At 37.3% G+C, this 25,665-nt stretch overlaps 1 protein-coding gene across 2 annotated transcripts in view; it reads right to left on the reverse strand.

Moving 5' to 3' along the window:
- Nucleotides 1-25,665, reverse strand: part of SH3RF1 (SH3 domain containing ring finger 1) — a 202,742-nt gene that overhangs the window by 25,888 nt on the left and 151,189 nt on the right. For both annotated transcript variants that reach the window (XM_031941929.1, XM_031941930.1), the window contains exons 6-9: nt 20,313-20,423; nt 10,719-10,870; nt 5,951-6,121; nt 1,799-2,058 (exon numbers count right to left, since the gene is read on the reverse strand). In XM_031941929.1, the coding sequence (XP_031797789.1) occupies nt 1,799-2,058; nt 5,951-6,121; nt 10,719-10,870; nt 20,313-20,423 (694 nt within the window). The remainder of the gene's footprint in view (nt 1-1,798; nt 2,059-5,950; nt 6,122-10,718; nt 10,871-20,312; nt 20,424-25,665) is intronic.

The raw sequence follows: 25,665 nt of genomic DNA on the forward strand, positions 1-25,665 counted from the left end.
GTGATGCAAGAAATTTTCTCACAATTGCATTGTCTCTACTAATTCCTATGTGTTATCTGAAAACTGGCCCCAAACTGATCAATCAGATATCATCTCCATGTTCCTTTGATTGCTCACAGATTCATCATGGGGGAGTGAAATACTTTATTTTCTTAATTCAGGTAATTATACCTATTTATTTTCCATTTCCCAATTTGGAAAATTCCTAATCTCTGATCCAATTAGAAATCAAACTAATGCTGTATTGTTTCCTCTTAATTAATTGGCTTTGTTTGATTGTTTTTAAAGTATAAATATCCATCCCTCCCTCTAGTTAAATTCCAAATCTAAGCTGAGGAAGTCTGGTCTGGCTTTACTAGGCAATTGCCACACATTACTTAATAAATCAACATGCTTGAAAGATCAAACCTTTGTTTCTTCAGTCATTTTATTTTTCTTCCACCACATCATCTTCCTTCCTCTTTGAGCTTCAGGCAACTTTCTCATATCCCCACCTCTGATAGATATTAAATGTGGTATCTTAGGCCAGTCCTTTTCCTTTTGAAGTCCCATCAATCCTTTCAAAACACATTTCTGATACTTAACTATGTGATTCCAGGCAAGTCCAACCCTCTCTGAGTATGTCTCTAACACGTTAAGTTATAGTCAGCTTGCAGTTATGTAAATGGCAGGAGTTTCCAAGTTAATGAACTCATAGATTCCTGAAATACTGCCTAACTAAAGGCATGGTTCTCTGGTTTTCTCCCTTCTTCTTTTCAGCTGTTTATTTTTTAACTTTTCATTATTTACTCTAACACTTAGGCTATTCAGGGTCACTCAAAAGTTTTGTTTTGCCCCACTGGTGAGATCTAGGACGCTGGGGGAGTGGTAAGGAATTCTATAGGTTCAGGGAGTAGATGAAAAGATAGGGAATCTACTTTTTATAAGTTAGTATCCTGAAAGACAATATGGCACCATGGATTGAGAATCAGTAGATCTCACTTCAAGTCCCACTGTTGACACTATCTGAGGGATACTGGTGAAATCACTTAATCTCTCTTTGTTACAGTTATAGAAGGAAAGAGATTTTCCTCATTTGGTAATTCGCCAGACTGAGGAAGCCTCAGCCTCAATCCTTGTCCCCTGTATTAGAATCATAGGTCATCTGACTTAGCTAAGACTTTCCATTAATAAGTTCTGGCATACATGAGACAAAGCACCAAAAGTTTGCAACCTTCAAGAAGCTGATATTCTAATGTAAGAGACAACATGTAAATAAATAAATGCATACAAAATATATACAAACTAGATGAAAAGTAACCTTAAGAGGGAATATTTTTCTCTTTGTTTTATAATATATTATTTTAAATTCACAAATGAGATACTTATAAACTACTTAGGAGCACAGTAAATGACTGGCACATAGTAGGCACTTTCTGACTGCTTACACCCTTCTCCCATCCCCTTTCCTCCTCCATCCCAGACCCTTAGAGGGAAAGGCTAAACTGAGACCCAGAGAGACAAAGTGACCTCCCCCTAGAATATGAATCAAGTTTGTGTCTAGGTTCATGAAAAAAACCCAGTCAGAGCTTTAGCTATTGATCAGAAGCAGCAGGGGTGGTAGTCAGCAGGATGTTTGCTCTCCAGTTTCCATACAATTGCCGGTGCCCCTGGCAGAAGCCCAGAAGGAAGGACACTTGGTCAGTTGTCTCCATCTCCACCTCCTAATGTTATTCATGACTTAAAGGTCGCCCAGCCTTTTCTAAAGGTCAGAGACAGGACAGGGGTTTCTGATGTTTGTCAGACAGGGCCCCTTTACCTGTGCGGACAGCATTGCGAGCCTGATTGACCGTCATCTGTCTGATGATAGGCAGCAGAACCTTAGCCTGTGGACTGGTCTGGAGGTGGGCTGCCGACACCTCCACGGCGGGCACCGCGCCGGCACTCCCTGCTACGCCATTCCCCTGCAGTTTCTGGGAAGGCCCCGCTGCAGTGGAGGGACTGACCATGGTCACCACTCGACCCGTCTGGCCAGCAGTAGACATAGAGCCTTTAGCTTGGGAAGCACTCGTCACAGATCTGTCAAAATAGAGAAATCACATTTTAATTGTGAGGAGAGGGAAATAAATGTTGAGAAAGACCTGTTCATGTAAATAACTGCAGACACCTGAAGAGGAAATCTTGATTTGCTCCTCAACTCAGAAGAATAAGCATTTATGAAGTATTTACTATGTGCTAGGCAATCTGTTAGGTGCTAGGATAGGGAGACAAAATCTGCCATTAAAAAGTTTGTGTTCTATTGAAAAGAAACGTACAGAGTTAAGCAAATATAACCTATATAGAATATATTGTATATTTATATGATATATAGAAAATATATACTATAATATATAGCATCCAGTAAACATTTATATTTATATAATATATTAATAAATATACTATCATCATATGATCCAGCAAAAATATACTTATATTGATTTAACAGTAAATATATTCATATAATGTATAATATTCTATTTAATAAGCAGTGAATATATAATACTACATGTATATATTTGTATATCACATAATATATAGTATTACATTTATATAACATTATATATTTATATGTGTAGATATTTATACATATAATGTATTTATATAACAACTATATAAAACATAACTAAGTTATATAAATATAACATACACTAAATAGATAATGGTATGTTATACACATATATGTATGTATGTACATAAGTATTGTGTATGCATACACATAAACATGCACAATAATTCCGGAGTTTGAGAGAAGAGTGAAGTAAAAGGAAAAGCTTTGCAGAATTGGCAGCTGTTAAAGGAGCTAAGGATGACTAGAAGTAAAAAATTAGTTTGGTGAATGTAATTAAGAGAAATTTAGAGAAGATAAAAAAGCCAGAGGAAGATGATATAATGTTGTATACCAGAAGGAGTCCAGATTAAGGTAAAGAAATAAAAGGAAGGGAAATTTTTGTATATATTTACTATGTGCTAAACACTGTACCAAATACTTATGTCAAATAACTTATTTTATCCTTTCACCACCTGGGGAGGTGGGTGCTGTTACTATTCTCATTTTATAGACAAGGGAAACTAAAGGGACTTGCCCATCATCACACAGATAATAAGTGTCTGAGGCCAAATCAGAAATCAGGTCTTCCTGACTCCAAACCCATCATCTTCATCATCATTGTCATCATCATCATATCATCATATTTGACAGTAAGAAAGGCAGCCCATTTTAAGGGCGAGAAAGTTGGCTGGGAGGTAGCTAGATGGTACCGTGCAAAGATAACTAGCCCTGGAGTTCAAATCCAGCTTAAGACACTTAATACTTTCTAGCTGTGTGACTCTGGGCGAATCACTTAACCCCAATTACTTCATAAAGCAAAATAAACAACCAAAAAAAAAGAAAGAAGGAAAGTTGGCTATGTATGGAGTCAGGATGACCTGGATTCAAGTCCAGTCTTGGATACATACTAGCTGTGTAACCCCTTAACCTCTCAGTACCCCCAGGCAATTCTTTAAGACTTTAAGAATTCTTAAATACTTCAGAAAGTTTCCAAACTTGGATTCCTCTGACACTAATAAATTCACAGGAACAGATAAAAAATAACTAACTAGTCAAATAACACAAATTACCTTCTGTGTAATCATTAACAATAATAATAACAACAAAGAGGAATAGAATGAAGAAGGATAGAAAAAGGAAGAGAAAAAAGAAGAGGAGGAATTAAAGACAGAGAAGGAGGGAAAAGGGGAGAAAGAAGGAGAATGAATTATCTCGAGATCATTTTTACCCAAATGTCACAAGAAAAGCTAATGGAATGAAGAAGAATAGACAATTTAGAGACTGCCTTAAGAATTTTCAATGCACCTAAGATTCATTATTCTATTCAAACTTTCTAACAATCATTGGAGACAAGTGCTGTTTCCATCATTAACCTCCTTTTGAAAGATGAGGAGACTAAGGGTCTATAGGCACACACAGGTAGCAATATTCAGTTGTGGCTCTTCCTGACTCTAAGTCTAGGTCATTCTCCAACCTATCATACCATCTGTAATATAAAAAATTTCATATATAACATATATATGTGCATGTATATATTGTTATTATTTATAATCTATATGATTATTGTAGAATATTGACATATTAAGCCCATGTATTATTATATATTATATACCATTATCATATATATCATTATATTATGTCATGTGTTACATATTGTTATTATTTACAATGTATATTATATGATTATTATAGATTATTGACATATTTAAGTCAATATATTATTATATATGTTATATGCCATTATCATATATATCATCACGTCATATATTGTCATTAATTGTAATTAGTATGTAATATATTTATGCTGTGGAGTGTTTCAATATTGTCTTCTCCTTTACCATATAAGTTCCTTGAGAGCAGAGATCATGGTTTATCTTTGTATCTACTCCCAGCACTTAGGTCACTATGTGACAGATTGTTTTGAATAAAAATTAGTTGACTGACTGATCAAACCTGTAGACAAAAGCCCTTTCAGAATACTAAAACATAAACCTCTGGTCAAGAAATCCATGGTATCTTCCAAGTCTTTAGTGGATGATGATAGAAATAGAACAATATACCTTTACTGAGATGAAAAACAGTAAACTCAAAATAACGGTGACCTTGAGGCACTGCATAATTTTGAAGTACATTCTGAGTCACAGAAAGATTAAATTACTAAATCCTTTTTCAGCTTGGAAAATGACAATGACTCAGAAAGTTACAGTGAGTTCCTAATTCCTGGTATAACAAATCCAAACTTTTCTGCTGGTTTTTCCAAGCCCTCCATAAATTTTTTCCACTCATACAGCCTGAAATCCTTATGTGTATATGGTATTTCCCCTGATAGAGTCCAAGTTCCTTAAATTCAAGGATGGTTTCACTTGTATCCTTCTATCCTTAGCACATAGTAGATGCTTAATGAAATGTTAATTAAGAACTCTGAGGGGGGAGATCTAATCATCTGACCCTTGATTAGACATTTTCTGTATAGTTGTTCTCCAATTGTTCTCCACTATTTAAGACTGTCTTCTTGTGACTATGGAGATCTCTTCCATTTCCCCTCAAATTTTATGGTCCTAAGAGTATAAGTAATATACTGTTATATAGTACTTTTGTGTCCCCCACTATGTTTAATCCTGGGTCTGATAGGACACATACTGAAATACCAATTAAATGAAATAAAAATTATCTTTTACCAGTTATGCTTAATAGCAACAAACTATAGACCTGTATTGAGGAATTAGGGAATAAATTGTGGTCTATTAGTGGAAACTGTGATGAATTTGGAGTTAACCAATTAATAAACACTTATAAAGCACCCACTATATGTTGCAGCATCATTGTACTTAGCACTGGAAAAATAAGTAAAAAGAATGAAACAAAGAAAAATGGGACTCAAATCTTCATTCTGCCACATCTTTAATATTTATGACCCTCATTTACAAAATTTCTGGAGGGTGGACTCAAATGACAATTGAAAAAGGACACATTTAAATTTGCTTATGTATAAACCAAAGCACGTAGTCCGTTAATGAGGCCAGATCTATCCACAGACAATTTTCAGATAGTCATGTAAAAGGAATCTGGACAGAAACTTCCAAACAAAAATACACATAGATCATCAATAGAAAAATGGATCATATATTCTGTGGTCACATAGAGCTAAGTAACTGGATGATCCCTCAACCTCTCAGTGCCTGAGGTAAAGTGCCTGTGATTTTAAGTTGCAGAGAAAATATTCACCCGCACAATGTTTACTCCTTTAGACATTCTTTATACCAAAATTATCATAAAATACCTCCACCTTCCAGGTGGAGGTAACTAAGCATAAGACACAGCCAGTGATAAGGGGGAAAAAGCCTCTTTTTAGAACTTTTGAAACTATGGGTTAGAACATCCCACCTTGTGACTGGCGCTACATAGTTTCCAGGAAAAACTCCTATCTTGCTTGTGTGCATAGAAGTCCCTTTGAACCAGCCATCTTGACATTGCTCAAACACTAGAAACATCTCCCCTTTTCTCAGCTCCAATTCATCCTCTTTCCGGGGAGTATATGGATAAATAGCAACATACCTGTAGGGAAAAGAGAGGCTATCAGTTTCTTTAAAAGAAATCCAAAATTAGAAATGTTTGAGTCTTTTTAATCAGTGATTGAAGATAGGAGAAATTTCTATGACCCCCCCCCCAACTCAAATATTTACAATATCATGTTTTATCTGAAATATATTGCATGTGATTTGTCAAATATTCAAATATATGCCTATCTTTTTTTTTTTTTTTTTTTTTTTAAAGAAGAAAAGATACAGGAATCAGCAAAATATATCTAGCATTTGGGGAATCCTATGCTTGTACATACATGTGATTCTATAGCCCTGGAGACAGACAAAGTACCATGGAATCAGCTTCCTGATGCCAGACAGAAAAATCATTTTAGTGACAAAGGCAAGGTCCATATTTTGGGATGCCCATTCTAGAATTTCAAAGATTCAAATCTACTCCAGTAAAATACAGTAGCTCTTTAGTGCCTTTAAGTACCATTTTAAATTAATTAATACAATTAATACAATATTTTAGTATTTTGCTTGTGGGCATTTTTTTTCCTCCTTTGAACACTTAGTTTTAGGGTCTCATATTGTTTTCTGAGAGCAAGAAACTCTAGGTGACATTTTAGACATTTATAGAGAAATTTACATTCTCTAGGCTATGTTAAAGGAAAAAAATCCTCCCTAAACTTCAACACAATCATGGTCTTTGACAAGTGTAAGCAGAATTTACTTAACTTACCTCAAGCTTAACTAAAATTACCAAGAACTCCTTTACCTTTGAACTTTACTAGCAAATTCAAAACAACATTGTCTTTGTCACATGATTTTAAGGTAGAACCAGTTAACACACAAAGATAATGATGAAAATGAAATATAAGGTGCTACATTGGATCACAAACAACAGAGCCAGTTTTTAGGCAAATGTAGCTTCTTGATATGCTTTCAATCTCAAAATAGAGCTAGGTAATCGTGTCGGGTGAAAGAGTTTTGATGGCTTGTTTAGGAAGCATGAAGACACTGAATAATTTCCTGATAAGAATTACTGAACTAGATTTTCCCATACCCAAGGGCTCTCGAGTGTCGTGAAAGAACTCTTTCAATCTCCAAGGAGGCCAAGTTTGCAATTATCCCCCTGAGCAAATCTAGCTGTCCAAAAGGCACTCCTTAGAAAGACTAACTCCAAAAGCAGATATGTGGTTTCAGTTACTATCAGCAGGAATGGCATTTGGTGGCTGCCAACTCAAGGGACAAACAGACAGAGACTCTAGTGCTATTTGTTTCCTGTGTTAAGTTGGTTATTGGAGCTGAAAAGGAAAGGAGCAATGGATAAGGCATGCAAATTGATAAACAAAATAACTCCATGTTGCAAAATTACTTTGCTCACCTTTACCTATTTTCCACCAAACTGATACCCACTGCTCTTCGCAGTTCTCACAGAATAAAGAGTTTTTCTTTTTTCCCCAGAACTGTGATCTTGGGTTTCCCAAAGCCTAGCTGGCTCTGCTTGCTTCCTTCCAAGGGCTGCTTAATCTATAGTCTGCAGACCATCTTTTCTATTTTTTACTGAGTATAGCGATAGAGAAAGAGACCGTCTGGGATGGGGAGCGAGACACAGGTCACAGTATCTTTCAGAATTCTCTAGTTAGCAAAGCAGTTACAATTTTACAAAGAACAGAGATAAGGGATGGAGGGAGATTAAAAGATTTTTTTTCTTATCATAGTGTCTCTTTCGATCCTTTTTCTATTTAAGGAAGTAGAACTGTGGGAAGATTTACCTAACCCAGGGGGAATAAAGACTAAAAATTAAAATGGGGTTTCTGGTCATAGGACGGGTGATGGATGAACAGATATTGAAGCATAGTCATTAGAGAAGAGTCAGGAGAAAAAAGAAGGGAAGAGGGAGAGGGGAGAGAGGGAAGGTCTTTTGAACTCCAAGTTCAACACTATCTACCGTGCTACCTAGCTACCCCTTTTATTTATTTATATTGCTATTTAATTAAAATTCCTTTGACATCAATTCAGTATGGCTGACTGGTAAAAAATTAAACATAATGGCAGGGACTAATGAGCTATAGTTTAGTATAGTATAATTGAAAGGGAATTCTAATGTACAAAATACTTAGATTGTCAGTTAACTTAGGGGAGGGGGAGGCTCAGAGAAAAGAGAGCCCATGGGCTATTACAAGTATCATGCTGTTTTGGTAATTACAGTATTATATTATAGTTTGAGAACTGGTAATGGCAAACTTCTTATTTTCCTCATTTCCCCCATTATCCTTGGACCATTTCTCTTATCTTGTGCAAAATCCCTTATTTCCTTTTTTAAAAAAATATCCTCAGCTCTTATCTTGATTTTTCTCTCTCAGCAGTCCCCATGATTCATATGCATGGGTATCCCCCATATATGTGGGGGTACCCCATACTTACACATATGTATGTATTTTATCTGGATCTATGTATATGTGTCTATCTGCATATGTGTGTATCTTTGCACATGTATGTAACTGTTTCTGTAGACTTTCCTAATATCTCACCTGAACTATTATAGAACCATAGCACCAACTACTGGATATTTCTTCTCCTAGACAGTTCTCAATACATCTAAAATAAAGCAAATTATGTTTTCCTCCTGCCAAACTTTGCCTTTCCTCAAGGCAGCTAAGTAGCACAATAAATAGCGCACTGGGCCTCGAGTCAAGATCTGAGGTCAAAATCAATCTCAAATGCTTACTGTGACTTTAAGCAAATTACTTAAATCCTGTTTGCCTCAGTTTTTCTATCAGTAAAAGGGAATAACAATAACAGCACCTACCTCCCAAGGTTGTTGGAAGAATCAACTGAGATAATAATTATAAAACACTGGGCAAAGTGCCTGGCCTAGAGTAAATCCTATATAAATGTCAGATTTATATTTATATAATATTGTAATTATATTATACTATACATTATAATTATATTTATATTACAAGTAATAATTATGTTCTCCAAACTCCCCTATTTCTCTTGCAAATATCACTGTCCTTCCAGTTTCCCAACTTCTCAAACTCTCATTCTTTGACCCTGTCCTCTGTCAGGTCCATATACAATCAGTTGCCTAGACTTGTAGACTCCACAAAATCACCTATACTTGGTCCCTTTTTTTTCATACTCAAACTCAAGCAGCTGCTACCTTATTTCAGGTTTCCAGCACTGCTCTCCTAATAACTATCTCTAAATTGAATTTGCTACTTCCAGCCCATCCTGCACACATTTGCCAAAACAATCTTCCTAGAGTCCATGTTTGCCTGTATCACTCTACCACTCAAAAATCTTCTGTGGTTCCCTAATTTTTCAGGATAAAATACAAACTTTCCAGTTTGGTATTTAATACCTTTCGTAATAAAATGATAATAATGGCTAATATTTCCATAGCGCTTACCAGGTGCCACGTACTGTGTGCACTTTATACTTATTATTATTATTTGTTCCTCACCATCTTGGAAAGCAGGTTGCTATTATTATCCCCATTTTACAGATGGGGAAACTGAGGCAAACAGTTTAAGTGACTTAGTTATAAAGGGAAGGTCACAAACTTCAACCAATAGGCAAGCAAAATATTATTTAGCCTTTCACAACAGTCACATTAAATCCCAATGGCTTTCTAGGATGAAATATAAAACTCACAGTTTGGCTTTTATAGCCCTTGGCCAATCAGGCCCCTTCCTACCTTTTCATATGCTGACTTCCTTCCATACACTCTACCATCCATCTGCACTACCCTCCCTGTGCTTCCATGACTCTCCATCCCTGACCCCAAGCATTTTCCCCGATTCCTAGAACTCTCTCCTTCCTCATTTCCCCTTTCTGGCTTCATTCAAGTCTCGGCTCACATCCCCAGTCTCCAAGAAGCCTTTCCCAGCCCCCCTTCCCTCAGAGCCCCTCCAATTTCCCCCGTAGATATCCTGTTTGTGCACACTGGTCTGCATATTATTTCTCCCACTAGACTGAAAAGTCAGGGACTGTATTTTTGGCCTTTTTTGGTATCCCCAGCCCTCCACATAATGCTGAATGCTGTTAAACTTGACTTGTTGACCTAAAGGATTCACACACTCCAGCTGTAGCCCAGCATTTAGTCACAATCAACTTGACAAGCTATTCTTTAATGTTCAATTGCTTCCCCCCACTAATTCTCTTGGTTATGGAACACCTGGATGGGATATTTCCAAGTCCATCCAGATCCCAGTCCAGTGGGGCATGACAATGAAGATGGGTGGCCAGGGGAAGCAGGGACAGGCTGTCCTGACTGTGGCCTTTATGATACCCTAACCCATGGCGACTCTTGCCACAAAGGGTCTCTAGACGGGTAACTATCAGATAGACTTGCTAACTGCTGCTTTTAATTAAAGCTTTTGATTTTCAAAACATATTCATGTATAACTTTTCAACACCCTTGCAAAACCTTGTGTTCCAAATTTTCCAATTAGATGCATGATGAGGTGAAACCTTTCAAAGATCTTGGTTGGCCAGAACCTCGATCCATCCACCTGTTCCCAAGTCCTCCTCCCAGCCCTTAACCATCTCCCACCCATTCAGGGCCTAATTTTAAACAAATGTTTTACTGTTGGACAGCTACGATGGCCACTTACACACTGGGTCGGGTCTGGGGCCTTAAATGTGCAATTTGCTCAACAGATCCTGCAGGTCTCTGTCCAACTCCGGAAGCCGCAGCTGCTGAAGATGTTGAAGCAATGACAGTGGCAGCCAGAAGAGGGGGTGGAGGGAGAGGAGGGTTCATATTCTACAATTGGGGAGGAAATACAGAAAAATCAAATTATTAAGAAAAGAAACTTTTTTCTTTTTTTTTATTTAATAGTCTTTTATTTACAGGTTATATGCATGGGTAACTTTACAGCGTTAACAATTGCCAAACCTCTTGTTCCAATTTTTCACCTCTTACCCTCCACCCCCTCCCCTAGATGGCAGGATGACCAGTAGATGTTAAATACATTAAAATATAAATTAGATACACAATAAGTATACATGACCAAAACATTATTTTGCTGTAGAAAAAGAATCAGACTCTGAAATATTGTACAATTAGCTTGTGAAGGAAATCAAAAATGCAGGTGGGCATAAATATAGGGATTGGGAATTCAATATAATGGTTTTTAGTCATCTCCCAGAGTTCAGAAAAGAAACATTTTAATGAAGCCTCAAATTTTTGAAGATGGATAAATGAGTGGGAGAAAAAAGAAACATTTTGATGGAGCCCCCAAATTCTTAAGGATAGGTGAATAAGTGGGAGAGAAACAAACATTTTGATGGAGCCCCCAAATTCTTGAGGATGGATAAATAAGTGGGAGAGAAACAAAAATTTTGATGGAGCCCCCAAATTCTTGAAGATGGGTAAATAAGTGGGAAACAAAAATTTTGATGGAGCCCCCCAAATTCTTGAAGATGGGTAAATAAGTGGGAGAAAAAGAAACATTTTGATGAAGCCCTCAAATTCTTGAGGATGGGTAAATAAGTGGGAGAAAAACATTTTGATGGAGCCCCCAAATTCTTGAAGATGGGTAAATAAGTAGGAGAGAAACAAGCATTTTGATGGAGCCCCCAAATTCTTGAAGATGGGTAAATAAGTGGGAGAGAAGGAAACATTTTAATGGAGACCTCCTCATGGTACTGAACTAAGGGGCTGCTTCCTTAGGACGGCTGACTGTACAGACCCGCTTTTCTAATGATCTCTTTTTTATTCTCCTTTAAACCCCAGATGCCTTTTTAGCAAACAGGTAAGTCATTTCACTTCAGCAGGGGAAGGGTGAAAAAAAAAAAAAGAAAGGCCTACAGGCGATTTTGAAGGTAAACAGCATTTTGAAGTGAGCCCTTGGAGTAGAATCCAACTACCTTCCAAAGGGGCAGCTCTAACATCCCACTGCTTGATAGGACTTAATCCGCGATTGTTTCTGTAACCTGAAAAATTCCCTTTGATGCGGGCTCCACCACGAGCATAAATAACGGCAGGCCCCCGCCACTGGGCTATTGTTGCCACTTCTGATTATTTCTAACTCTGCCAGCTTTTGAGAATCAGCGCTATCAAGGTTGGTAATCTTTAACAAGAACCCCAGTGAAAAGCTGTGGGTTCCTTTATGGGCCCGGCCTGACGGGGGCCCAGCCTGCAGGATTCCATTCCTTTTGAAAATCAATGGGGCAATTGTTACCTTCTGATCTATAAACCCCCCCGGACCATTCTTTAGGGGCTGTATAGTGACACTCCTGGGAAAGCAGGCTCACAAAAGCAGCGGGCCCGAAACGTCTTTGAACCACTGGCCGGGTTAAAAAAAAAGGATTCAGAGGAGAAGGAAAAGAAAATAAGGGCCTGAAGCAAGCATAAATCGGCTCCTCCGCATCAGCACGACTGGAAAAACAAACCATCAATTTCTAACCGCAGCTCACACACAGCAGTTTCATTTCCAGTTCCTGGAAGCAAAATGTAAATTTCATCAAGCGGGGACTGCACGGGCCTGTCGGCGCACGTGGTTCCTGGAAAAAAGCTCGGGTTTGTAGCCGTGCGCGGCAACTGTTTCCCACGTTATTGGTAATTGCCAGCCCGAGTGACTGGGAGTCAGGACTCTCCGCCGCCCCTCCCCCTCAGCCGCCCCTCCCCGCCCAACCGGCAGCCCGATGCCAGTCGTTACGGAGCACAAAATGAACAGGCCACGAGCGCAGCGGGGTTGAGCCGGGGCGGGGCGAGGCTGAGGCGGGGCGGGGCTAAGGCGGGGCGGGGCTGAGGCCGGCCGGGAAAGCGCCAGATCCGAGCCCGGAATCCTCCGAGCACGCTTTCTCACGCTCCGCCGCGAGTCACACGCTTGGGATCCGGTTCTCTCGCAGCTTCGAGTACCTCCCGAACCTGTCAGCCGCCTAAGGTCCCGCCCCCGACTCGGAACAGACCGAACAAAATGTGCGGGAGGGAGATCACCCCGGGAAAAGCCGAACTCGGAAACGTCTTCCTGGGGCAGCACGAGGAAGGGGAGGTTAACAGTCCCGATATTGAGGAAAATATTAAATATCTTTAAATTAGATTAAATTTATTTTTAATTTAATTTTTATTTATTATTCATTATGTCATTATTTAATTAATTTTTAGTATTAATTATTCAATAAATTATTTATTTAATTAAATTGATTTAAATTAATTATTTAATAAATAACAGTTAATTATTAATTAATTAATTTAAAAATCTAAATATTTAGCGAAGAGGGCTGAATTTGGCCTTATTTGCTATCCCAGGCAATCTTGGGTTAAGTATTTTAATGTCTCCTGATTTTAGTTCTTTTTTTTTCATCTGTTACCGTTCAGGTCCCTGAAAGTTGAAACTCTGTGATTCTCCTATGATCTTATTTTCATTTGGATTTTTCAATTCCAAAGGGAAAGTGTCTCCTAACCCTAAAGTCAACTAATGACGGGTCAGCTAAGTGCTGGTCCTAAACTAAAGAAATCCAAGTGAAAAACAGAGGCGGAATTCTATCTTAGGGTGAAAATGAAGGGAAATCATTGTGTTGTATGGAAATTTCACAAATCAATAATGCCGGTGGGAGAGAGACAACCTCTCGGGACTCTGCTATCCCTGAGTTTTTCAGATTCTCTCCCCGAGATGCAAGAACATGGAAGAAGCACCCTGAATCATTTAGCTTGAAGGAATAGATGGAAAGCAACTGCATATAAGCAGACAGTGCAGGGATGGGGGGAGCACGAGGACGTTGCTCAAGAACTGTTCTCATAGGCTGGAAATTGGTCCCCAAGGATGCAACTGCAGCAATGCTCTTCTGTATTTAAATGCTTTATAAATTATTAATAGCACTGGACTTTTCTGAGATGTGCAAAGAATGCTTTAAGGATATGGACAAAGATATAGCTAAACAGTGTAGGCTAATATTTGGAAGAGGAATAAGAATCATTTTCTGAGGTACCAGAGAGCAGAACTAGGATCAGTGGGTACATATATATAACACATATATAATGGATATATTATATATTAGGATAAATTGAATATAAAGGAAGGAAATTATTTATTTTGCTGATTAGACCAAAAAATTAAATAATGATTAGAGTGTTAAAAAAAAAATAATGGAAAGAATTGTCTAGAAAAGTAGCCAACTCTGTTATTGAAGATATTTAAGCCAAGAATAGTTGCCTGCCTGGTCACCTTTCTAGCATGCAATAGAGAGAATTCTTGTATTGGGTAGAAAGCTGAAAGCTTAATCTTGAAGGTAACTTCCAATTTACAGATCTATGATCCTTTTAAATTAGGTAAATGTTTATTAAATGCCTATTATGTATTGGAAACACTGAGTCAAAAATTCATAAAGCCTTGCCTTCAGATAGTTTATAGTTCATCGGAGAGGTAGAGGTAAAACCATAAGTAAAAACAAAGTAGTTATAAAATAAAAACAAAGGATTTGATGGGGCAGGATTACCAAATGGGATGGGAGCAAGGATAAAGAAAAGGCTTGTAAGTAGAAGCAATTAAGACTGGGCTTAAGCAAGACAGATATAGATATCTGAAGTCAGATTCTGAGTTAGTAGATGTTATAAAGTGATAGTAACTTGTTTTGTGAATGACCCTTGGCTAAACTCATAATCTGATGATATGGGAACTCACAAGGTAATATACCAATACTGATCTTTAGATAATACACTACTCCCAAAGATCTGAGGTTCTTCACAAAGCATCCTACAATAATGTACTGACTGGCTTCCCCACAGTTAACCCAGAGCCCTCTCATTTTATAGTTCCAAGCTATAAGCACCCTTTACCAACAATAAAAGGTTTTTAAAACTTCCAAGGATCACTAATATGATATTGTGAAAAATGTCAAATTTCGTTAAGGATTTTTAATATAACATTGTTATTCTCAAATGCGCCAATGGAGTCGGGATTTCAACCATGTGGGAATTCCCTTCAAGGATACAGATCTCATTTGATGGCTATCATCAGTGCATTACCAACATTAAGAAGAACTTGAAAAGACTTCTAATACAACATTTTTAAAGCTGTCAAATTTTGTCAAACACATTTAACATAGTATTAACGTAGCATAATAATAAATAACATTTAACATAATACCCACATGTGTCAATGGAACTGGAATTTCTTCCATATTGGAATTCCCTTCAAGGAAGCAGATCATCAGTTATTCATGATACTATCTTCAATAATTCTTGTCTAAGTTATCTCAAAACTTTGCCAGAGGGAAGTTCATCCAATGTGCTATTGGAACATTTGAGTTTTCCAATCACCTTATCTCTCACTCATACTGCATGGACAGACCATATTCTTTTGTGTTCACAATAACATCCTTTTATTCTAGATCTTTTTCATAATTCCTTGTTAATAAGGAATTATATTTGTGGCAGTCTTACCATGAGGTACAGACTGAGTCTGCTTTCTGAGGACCATTTTAAATAGCCAGATGTCCAGGACTACTAGGATAGCCTTGATGGACTTGATGAATGTTTCTTTGGTTATTGTTGTTCAGTTGTGTCTGACTCTTTGTGACCCTGTTTGGGGTTTTCTTGGCAAATATACAGGAATAGTTTGCCATTTCCTTCTCCAGCTCATATTATAGATGAAGAAAACTGAGGCAAATGGGGTTAAGTGACTTTCCCAGGGTGACATAGCTAGTAAGTGTCTGGGGCTGTATTTGAACTCAGGTTTTCCTGATTTCAGGTCTAATACTTTCTCCAGTTTCCACCTAAGTGGCCTTCTTTGGCCATGGAAACCCATGAAACAAATTTTATCTAGAGATTCAAATAAAGGCACAGGTGAAAAAAAGCCTTTTGAAAATATCACTTCTCCAATAAACAGACTAAGTCCTATTAAATGGAGAGAAGCTTGAGAAATTATCTGCCATGGAGATTCTGGTCCAATAAAACCCACTGTTTTACTGGTCCAGCAAAATCTATTAATAAGAAATGCTGACAATTTTCTCTGGTGTCTACTTGAAAGGAACCTATCTGAGGATATTCTCACAACCATCTCCTATGTAAAATATATACATGCTCAAATTCTGAAAAAAAAATTCTAGAAATAATTTTCAGCCCACATTTTGATCTTGGAATCTGCTATCTAAAAGGCTGCAAAGAAGCAAAGATCTTTCCTTAAGACTTTCACTGTACATAGCATCACAGATGTGAAATCCAATTCCAGTTGAATAACAATTCCCTTTACATCTTCCACTAATGGAAAACTAGTGGTCACTGAAGATCTCAAATGAAGAAAAGCAAAATATTTTAAAAGCATCAAGATGGGACAGTGGCTAGAGCACCAGGTCAGAGTCAAAAAGTCATGAATTCAAATTCAATCTCAGATACTTACTAGCTTTGTGACTTTAGGCAAGTTATCTAATCTAAGTCTGCCTCTGTTTACTCATCTGTAAAATGAGAATAAGAATAGCATCTATTCAGGGTTATTGTGAGGATAAAATGAAATTTCTGTAAAGCACTTTGCAAACCCTAAAGTGTTATGTATAAGTGCTAGCTATAAAACTCTTAAGTCTTGAGAGACCTTTCCTATTCTAAATATATCACACCTGATTGCATTAATATGTGATATCCAGGGTTAATGAAACTTGGATTGTTCCACTGCAATCCAAAATGTTTATGTGAAGTTTTCAAAAACCTTGACTTCCAGCCATCTGTCCCCCCTGAGATAACGTCAGGCACATGTGTCTACTCTCCCAGCCAAATTGAATTTGGTGTTTCACCGACTCTGATTGGCACAGTATTCACACTAACTCATAAACTCTCTTTTTACCTGGCCAGCATGCAGACCTGAGTAGCTAATCCTTAGAGGAAATGGTCTGCTGTAAACCGATTTCTCAAGCCCACTTGGGCTGGGACTTTCCTCTCACTAATCTATCCTAGGGTGAACTCATGGTTACAAGTGACTTGACATATATTCCATTTTTAGATTTTAATTTTAGTGTTTGGGAATTGAAGCTCGGCCACCTTTGTGCTTTTTCCATTAATTAATTATTCCAAGATCAAAAAGTCACAATCTTTTTTTCTCTCCCTTTAGGAAATGAAATTAGTATTTTCCATGCGTGATAGGCTACAGAAACAGCAATCAGCTGGATATTGGAGGCAGAGGTTGAAGGGGAAAGGATGGGAGATGAATTTTTTGTTCTCCCCTCCTCCATGCTAGGAAATCTGGAGGTTTTTCATGGAATTTATCTCTGGACAAAATATCCTTTGCGTTCCCATTTTCATGGGAATCGTGTCAATTGTACTTCACATTTTCCCAAAGGAAAGAAAAGCACAACCACATTTCCTTTACCAAGTAGCTGTCTTATAAACAACTGTAGCTGTAAGATGCCCAGAGAATTTCCTGAAGTTTCTTTTTCACATCTAATCAGAGCACACTTCCTTTTTTTTTTTTTTTTGAATGGAAGAATGCTTAATTTATCCCACTGAGAGTTAAAATCAAATATGATGATTATCTCAGGGCCAATTGTTAACTTTCACCCCTTGCCTTGGGCACAATGAACAATTGATTCTTCCCAGCTTTCTGAGACCCTGACAGCAGCTTCCTATTATTTCAAGAAATTAAGATGCTGCCAATTATTTGTTTTCTAAAGCTGTATTTACTTGTTTTTCACTACTTAGGATTTTTTTTTTTCCTTTTCTGTGCCCCATCTCTCCACCCCCCCCCCATCCCTTCCCTTTTTCCTCCTCTATTTATTTCACACTCAAACAATCAGGATTGATCAGCGATCTATGTATGGATGTCACTTTCAACAATGGCAATCCTAGCCCATATGGGTCTGTCCATCTCTATATACCAATCACTGTTATTGAGTTGATTTTGTAGAAATATTTTTCACTGTAACAAAGGAGAGTTTGGAGGGTGGTATTTGTGGGGAGGGAGAAGCTAAGGGAAAATAAAGGTGTCCTAAAAAAAAAAACCCCAAGGAAACTAGGAAGTTTATTGCTAGGAAGTTTTTCATTTAACCAAACTTAATTTGCCTTTCTGTTAACTTCCAAATATGGCTCCTAATTCTACCCTTTGGGGTCCTAACCTATCTCCTCAAAGAGACAATGTTCTACTTTTTGTCCTTGTTCGAATATATCAATTGTATCCGGCAAAACACGCCTGATACTTTTTCCATATAATAGTCCTTCATGTACTTGAAGACAGTTATTAAGATCCTGCTAAGTCTTTATTTTTCCAAGCTAAACACCCCCAGTCCTTTCAACTAATCCTGATGGAGTGTGTATTGAGTAACTTGCCCATCCTGGCTGCCTTCAACAAAGCTATTATAGGGCACGGTGCCATTCACTGTAAGCACTGCAAAGAATAAGATTCAGTATTTCCCAGGTGGGCATGGCATTTGTGTGCCCCAGGCAAGGGTTGGAAAGTGAGTCATTTTCACATTGCTGTCCTCTGAGTTAGAATTTAGATTTAATATGACTAATACTTGTCACAACAACTAGGGGGCTCATTTGTACAATGAGCTGGAGAAGGGAACGGTAAATCACTCAAAATATTTGCCAAGAACGCTCCAAATGGGGTCAGGAAGATTAGTCTCAACTAGTCTCAAGTCTGTTATTTATTGTCTAGTAGGAAAAAGTCAGACACATACCTGCTTATCTACAATAAACCACAGAATGGATATGGATTTTATTTTTCTGAGACCATCAGACTGTAAGCTCCATGAAGGCAAGTGAAATGGCTGAACAACAATCACCAAAAGTAGAATACAAGCTGTTTGAGGGAATATATTGTTTTTATTTTCACCTTTGCATTCTTAATACAATATCAGGCATCTAATAGGTGCTAAATAAATGCTTGTTGCATTGTATTGCATGAGATTCTTTGGCTTTAAAATGAGAGACAGCTTCATACAGTGCCCTTTGGCTCAAGTATGGACTCAAGTCTCACATCGGGGTATACTCCTTGTGTGATCCTGAACAAATCTACTCCCTTCTTTAAGATGGATCTTTAAGATGCTAAAGCTGGGACCAGATGGCAAGATGGAGATTCTGGCTTCAGACACTGACTGCCTCCATAGCCTCATCTCTAAAATGGGGATAATAATAGCATCTACCTCCCAAGTTTTTGCAAAGATCAAATGAAATAAATAATTGTAAAGTATGTAGCATAGTGCCTGACAATAAATACTATGTAAACTTGGCTATTATAAATTTCAAGGAAAGTGATGATCTGCACTAATGGATGGAGTTTTGGCTCCCTTTATCAATAAAGTCAGAGGTCTATTCCCTGTCCTATTATTATTATTATTGTTACAACCATTATTTATATTAACACATAATCACATATAATATGAATATTATTTATTATTATATTAATCATTATAATATAATGACTGTTAATAACATAATTGTTATATTCATCATCATCTTGGTATAGAGATGACCCTTAGCTCTCTGAGGTCCATTTTCTATCTCCTTCTTTTAAAAAACACTGCCACTGCAATCCTGGTAACTTCCTAACTTACCAATGATTAATCTCAACTCTTATTGTCTAATAAGAAAGATTAAACACATCCTCTTCTACCTACCACAAAACACAGAATGTGAATATATATGTATTTTTTTTGAGACTGTAAGCTTCATGAGGGTAATTATATTGTCTAAATTATACTTCTCTCCCAATGTTTGCCTATAACAGATGCTTAAAAATTCACTCAATGCATTGATAGATGGATAAAGTGAGTTCAGACAAAAAAGGGATTCATTCTAGCTGGGGACATCAAGAAAGGTTTCTTGAATGAGAAAGCATAAAAGTTAGCCCTTGAAGGTCATGGTGAATGGATGCAGAAAGGTATTCAAAATAAAGCCTGCATAGGATGTGATATCTAAGGAAAAGTCCCTTTTGGCTGGCTTATAAGATGTGTTTAGGATCATGATATTGTATATCCTAGCATAGCATATATGTTGTTAGGTATAAGCTTGTTTAGTATTAAAAGGGCGGGTGAAAAACTGGCACATTTCATGAGGGACTTTTTGAGTTTATTTGCAAAACTGGCAGAAATAACACTAGATGACTAACACTGTAGATGAAAGATATGGCTGGTGAGACTTCCACCCAGTGGAACAAGCATCAATAATAAACTAGGGCTGCTGAGAGGCTGGGAGAACCAAACTGATGCCGACAGATGGGTTCAATAAACAGCTAAGGACAAGTTCATCAAGAAGGAGAGGAATGTAGGATACTTACTGCAAGAGCAGCTTGGTAGGGAACATCTGATGGGAAGGTGAATGAAGGTCCCGTTGTGACTGGGCTGCTTGGAGGAGGGGTCACAATTAGCCCAGTAGTACTGATGTGAACCTGTCAAGAAAAGAAAAAAAATCTCTATTAAAAGAGTTATAATATATTAAAAGTTGGTTAAACCAACTGTGAATTTAATAAATGATGAGTCTGTAAAGAAAAAACAGCAAAATGATGGTGGAATGGGCTCTGAATTTGCAGTCAAATCCTAGGTAGACTACCAATTGACTTATGAAATACCGAGTCATATTACCTCTTTTGGTATCCCAGTTTCTTCATCTATAAAAAGCAAGAGTTAGGCTAAATCAGAACTTATTAAACTACAGTTTGCAACCCCATGTGGGGTCATGTAAATTAATGTGGGGAGGGTCACAAAATTATGATTTATTATCAGTAAATGTTTGATTTGTAGATCTATTGGGATTATGAGTGGAAAAAGTTTTTAAAATCCTGGGCTAAATGGCCCCTGAAATCTCAGTATGTGATCCTGTACTGTGAATAAGCACTATCTTAGTGCAACCTCCAGAAAAAGTCAGTAACATATTTTCATTTTCTTTGTGCTGACTAGTAAAAGGTAGGAGGCACGGCTTCTAGCGTGCCAAATAAACTAGGCCCTTGGCTTTCACAATAACAGGGATCTGCTACCTTCGTTCTTTCCAGACGATGCTCTTCACGGGATGAAGCTCTCATTCAATAACCTTGGAAACATCTTCATGTCCAATCATTTGCACAAGAATGCCCTTCAAACCTTGTCAAAGATTCAGCTTCCAGGGGCTATCACTAAGTGAAATCTAGGTTTAATTCACAAGGTCTTTTTAATTCACAATCACTTCCCTTACCCTCCCTGTGATTAAGAGGCGATTAAGAACCCTCAACATGTCTCCAGAGGGTCAAGTTATCAAGGCCTTAAGGAGACAATGTCAAGCCAAATTAGCTGTTTTCAAAGGTTCCCCGTCAGCGCCACTGATACAAGCAGAAATATTTACTCCAAGGTCCAATGCTTAGATACTCGATCAATCCCATTCAGGTTGTAGATCACAACATGATACCTTGAAGCTGGGGAAGGTGTTTAGTCCTTTTCTCCTTAAATAAAAAAGGCCCTTTTTCAGCCACCCTCATAGCTGAAATAAGGAAGACAGTTTGTTTCTGAGCATTCAAACAGGTGGTTCCCTCATAGCAGAATGACCCATTCTCCTCAATTCTGCTTCTCACAGAGGTAAAAAACCATTATCACCACTACTGCTATGAAATGAGATTGTATTTGTTAAATCACTTAGTACAGTGCCTGGCACATAGTAGGCACTTAATAAATGCTTATTTCCTTCTCCCCCTTACTATTTAATATAGTGCTAGAAATCCTAACGGTAGCCATTGAATAAGTAAAAGACAGAGAATAAATATAGGCAAAGAGGAAATAAAACTATCACTTTTTGCAAATGATACTCTATATCTAAATTGAAACTAATTGGTTATCTTTGTAATCCTATGCATTTTATTTTGTGCATTTAAAAACATTATTTTGAGAAAGGGTCCACAAGTTTCCAGACTGTCAAGTGGGGTCCATTTCTGGAAAATGGTCAAAAACCCTTGATCTATCTAGGGAATAAACCCAAAGGAATCATCACAAAATTAACTATAATTAACAACAATTAACTAAAAAATAACTTTAGTAAAAATAACAGGATGTACAATAAATCCCCATGAATCATTAGCATTTTTGTATATTACCAAGAATAACTAGCAGGAAGAGACAGAAAAATTCCACTCAAAATAACTACAAAATATATAAAATGTTTGGGAGACTTTCTACCAAGGCACACGTGCAAACAATACAGATGCATTTTTAAAATTGTCTTTACACAAATGAAGACTGAACTCTCTCAGGTCACTTAACACCTCTTCTGGGAATCCTTCTCTGATCCCTTTTGTTAGTACTTTCTCCTGTCTTAATACACCTTTTATGTACTTATTTGTGTTCCCTTTCATGCAAACTCCTTTCAAAGGAGTATAGAGTTGAAGGAACCCCTCAGAAGTCATATAGTTCAAACTTCTCATTGGGGAAACTCAACAAAAATTGTTCAAGAAAATTGAGTAATTTGCTTAAAAATACATAGCTTGTAAACTTCAGTGTTGAACTTTGGATCAAAGTTCCCAGACTCACCCTTGTGTCTTTGAGTCTACAACTTAGCAAAGTGTCTTATACTCAATAAACTCATCAAAATGAATTTGATGAATTTCTTTCCCCCAAGAGAGCAATGACTAGCTAAAAAGAGTGACAATCACATTCACAGGGAAATTCTACTAAAACATAGTTTTCATAGACAAGGTAAATAATCTACAAGGGAAAAGAAAAAAGACTATTGGATAAAAGAGTTTGTTCTGTAACTAAGTTCACAGTTATTTCTTTTACTTTCCAATATTCTAGGCAATGCTATGAATTCAGGTATAACAGCCATAGTGGTAGCAACAACAGAACAGCATTGGGAGCAGCTCACATCAATGCAGAAATTTGAGCCATTAAAGCTTAAAACTTAAACATCACTAAGATTTGTGGGACATTCCTGTAGAGGATTTTAAAGCTGAAAAGTGTAGATTTACTATCAATGCAGAAAATTCTATCACTGCAAATGGACTTAATGATACCATTTAGACACTCTAAAGAACAGCTAAAATTAAATATCTTCTACTAAAGTATTTTCTACTAAGGTACATCTGAGGGAATGTAAGATTTCCAACTATTCCCACATTTTTGGTACACACAGACACATACAATATGTGTCCAGTTAGCTTTTCCTGGAAAGCACATTTTGTGAATTATTTCCCTTTCAAAGACTGAACACAATGGTTTTCTACTTGCTAACTGGAAACATTTTCACTCATTCATTCATTCACTCTTCCTTCTTTCCCTCATTCCTTCCATTTTTCTTTCCTTCCCATTAAAATTGCACTAAGACTTTTGGGACATCTAATATAGAGGAATGAAGCCATGTTTACTGCAGGGGTAAATGAGAACAGGTGTTGACCAGGAAGGCCAAAATGCAGCGAATGCTGTTAATTGTAGGCCTTGGACCACAGCCCAAACAGCTGTGCATCACTCTGGACCCTAGACTCTCCCCCAGGACCTATTAATAAACAACCAGGAATATACTGGCATCGGTTTTGTCATTTATTACCTGTTTGACCTTGAGCAAATCACTTCAATTATTCATTTGTAAAATTAGAATGTAGGAATAGATCAGTTCTTAATCTGGGATCCATGAATTTCCCCCCCAATCTTTTGATAACTGTATTTCACTATAACTGATTTTCCTTTATGAGCTTATACACATTATTCATGAATTTAAAAGCATTATTTTGCAAAAACACTATTCTGTAGGCTCCCAAAACTGTCTAAATTTTGACACCCCCAAAATTAAGAACCTCTGGACTCTTAACAGTAATTAGGTCCAAAACCTAATTATTGGAAAAGTGGTAGACCAATGATTTGGAAAGAAGGAAACAAGTATTTTATTAAAAGTACCTACTGTATGTCAGGCACTGGGCTTTGCACACATTATCTCCTTTAATCTTGTATAAAGAGAAAGAATGTGGGCTGAAAATAATTAAAATTTTAAAATTATTGATATTTTTAGTTTTATAACACTTTCATCCAAATATATCCCCTAGTCAGAGAGACAGCTTTTGTTATAAATAAAAAAGGTGAGGGATGGGGAGGAGATGTGGATCTATTCTGCAAAACTAACCAACACATCAACCCAATTAATATTATAATTCTTGGGAAAGAAAGTGTTGACCTTCTACTCCGCCCCATTTCTTTTTCCTGGTGCAACAGATTAGAGTGATTAGCCCAGTTCAATATAAAAGGGTGACTGAAAGAGGAAGATGGAGGCCTCTGTGTTCCCTGAGGCCACTGAAAATATCCTCAATCCTAATAAGCCTAATATTAATGACTCCTCTGGCTGGCTGAGGTCAAGGTCAATCATTGGTATGGGAGCTTCATTTTCAGAGGAGATAAGTGAACAGGCGAAAAGCACTAATCATGTATTTCAATGGAAATAACGTGAGTCCTGGACTTATTTACTTTCAGAAAACACAGGTTTGAGTGTCAGTTCTGCTCTTTACTAGGGGTATGGACTTCTACAAATCACACAATCTCTGCATCTGTAAAATGGAAAAGGACATCTCACTGTTGTGAGGTTGTTTTACAAACTTTATTTTTAAAATAAGTATCATGTGTGATCTTAATTTTTTAATTTAATTTTAATTAATAAACAAATTTACAGTATCATGTAGAAGCTGCCACCTTGGGATTTTGATCTAAAAGGAATCTTCTTTATTAAAATACCTTTTTTTGGGTAAAATTGCATGAGGAGGGTACAGTAATCTGTCAACATTAGTCACCTGGTAAGGCGCAGATCCAGGATTCAGATTCAAGTCTTTGGATTCCAAATTTTTGTGCTGTGTTGCTATGATTATCTGTTATCACAGATTTATCAAAGAATCATAAAATTATAGGCCCAGGAGGTGCTTTGGAAATTATTTAATGCAGCCTCTGGTATAAACAACTTCTCCTGTTCTGGTGAATCACCTGGATGACACCTTTTATAAACAGATTTATTTATGTTTTTTGGAATTTATCTTTCACTGAACGGTAGCCAAGCGCAACAGCCTCCAAGAATATGGAGAAAAACGAATCATTCATGCAAAAATTTTTAAATAAACACCAGAAGCAGTTAATAAGACACTAGAACAAAGAAACAGAGAAATGTGCACTTAATACACCTTCAATGGCGACCACTCAAGAAGCATGGTGTCATGGTGGAATTCTAGATTTGGGGTCAAGAAGACCTAGGTTAAATGTGTGACCATTGCCTTCTTGCCAGGTCTCATTGATAAAATAGGGATTTTACTTTGTGTTCTTATACTTTCCTCACAAGGCTGTTGTAAGGCTCGGATGAAATCATGTGTTTAAAGCAGTTAGCAGACCTTAAAAATGCTACATCAACATCAGTTGTCACTTATTTAGGAGGCCAGCAGAGCGGCTAAAAATGACGTCAATGGGATAAACAGCACACTCATAGGGAGTCTCTGGAGGCAATGTGATCATTTCCATTAAATCCAATGTAATTTCTAACTTGGCTCACAGATTTAGAATTATCTGGCCCAACCAGACTCATTTTATAGATAGGGGAGTTTACTCCCAGGGAGGGAATGTGATTGCATGCCTTCAAGGTCTCAAGACTACATGTGGTCATGGAAAAAAAAAATACAGATAGCAATTTATTTAACAATAGCCACACCA

The sequence above is a fragment of the Sarcophilus harrisii genome, chromosome 6 (assembly GCF_902635505.1).
Source record: "Sarcophilus harrisii chromosome 6, mSarHar1.11, whole genome shotgun sequence".
Classification (NCBI taxonomy): Eukaryota; Metazoa; Chordata; class Mammalia; order Dasyuromorphia; family Dasyuridae; genus Sarcophilus; species Sarcophilus harrisii.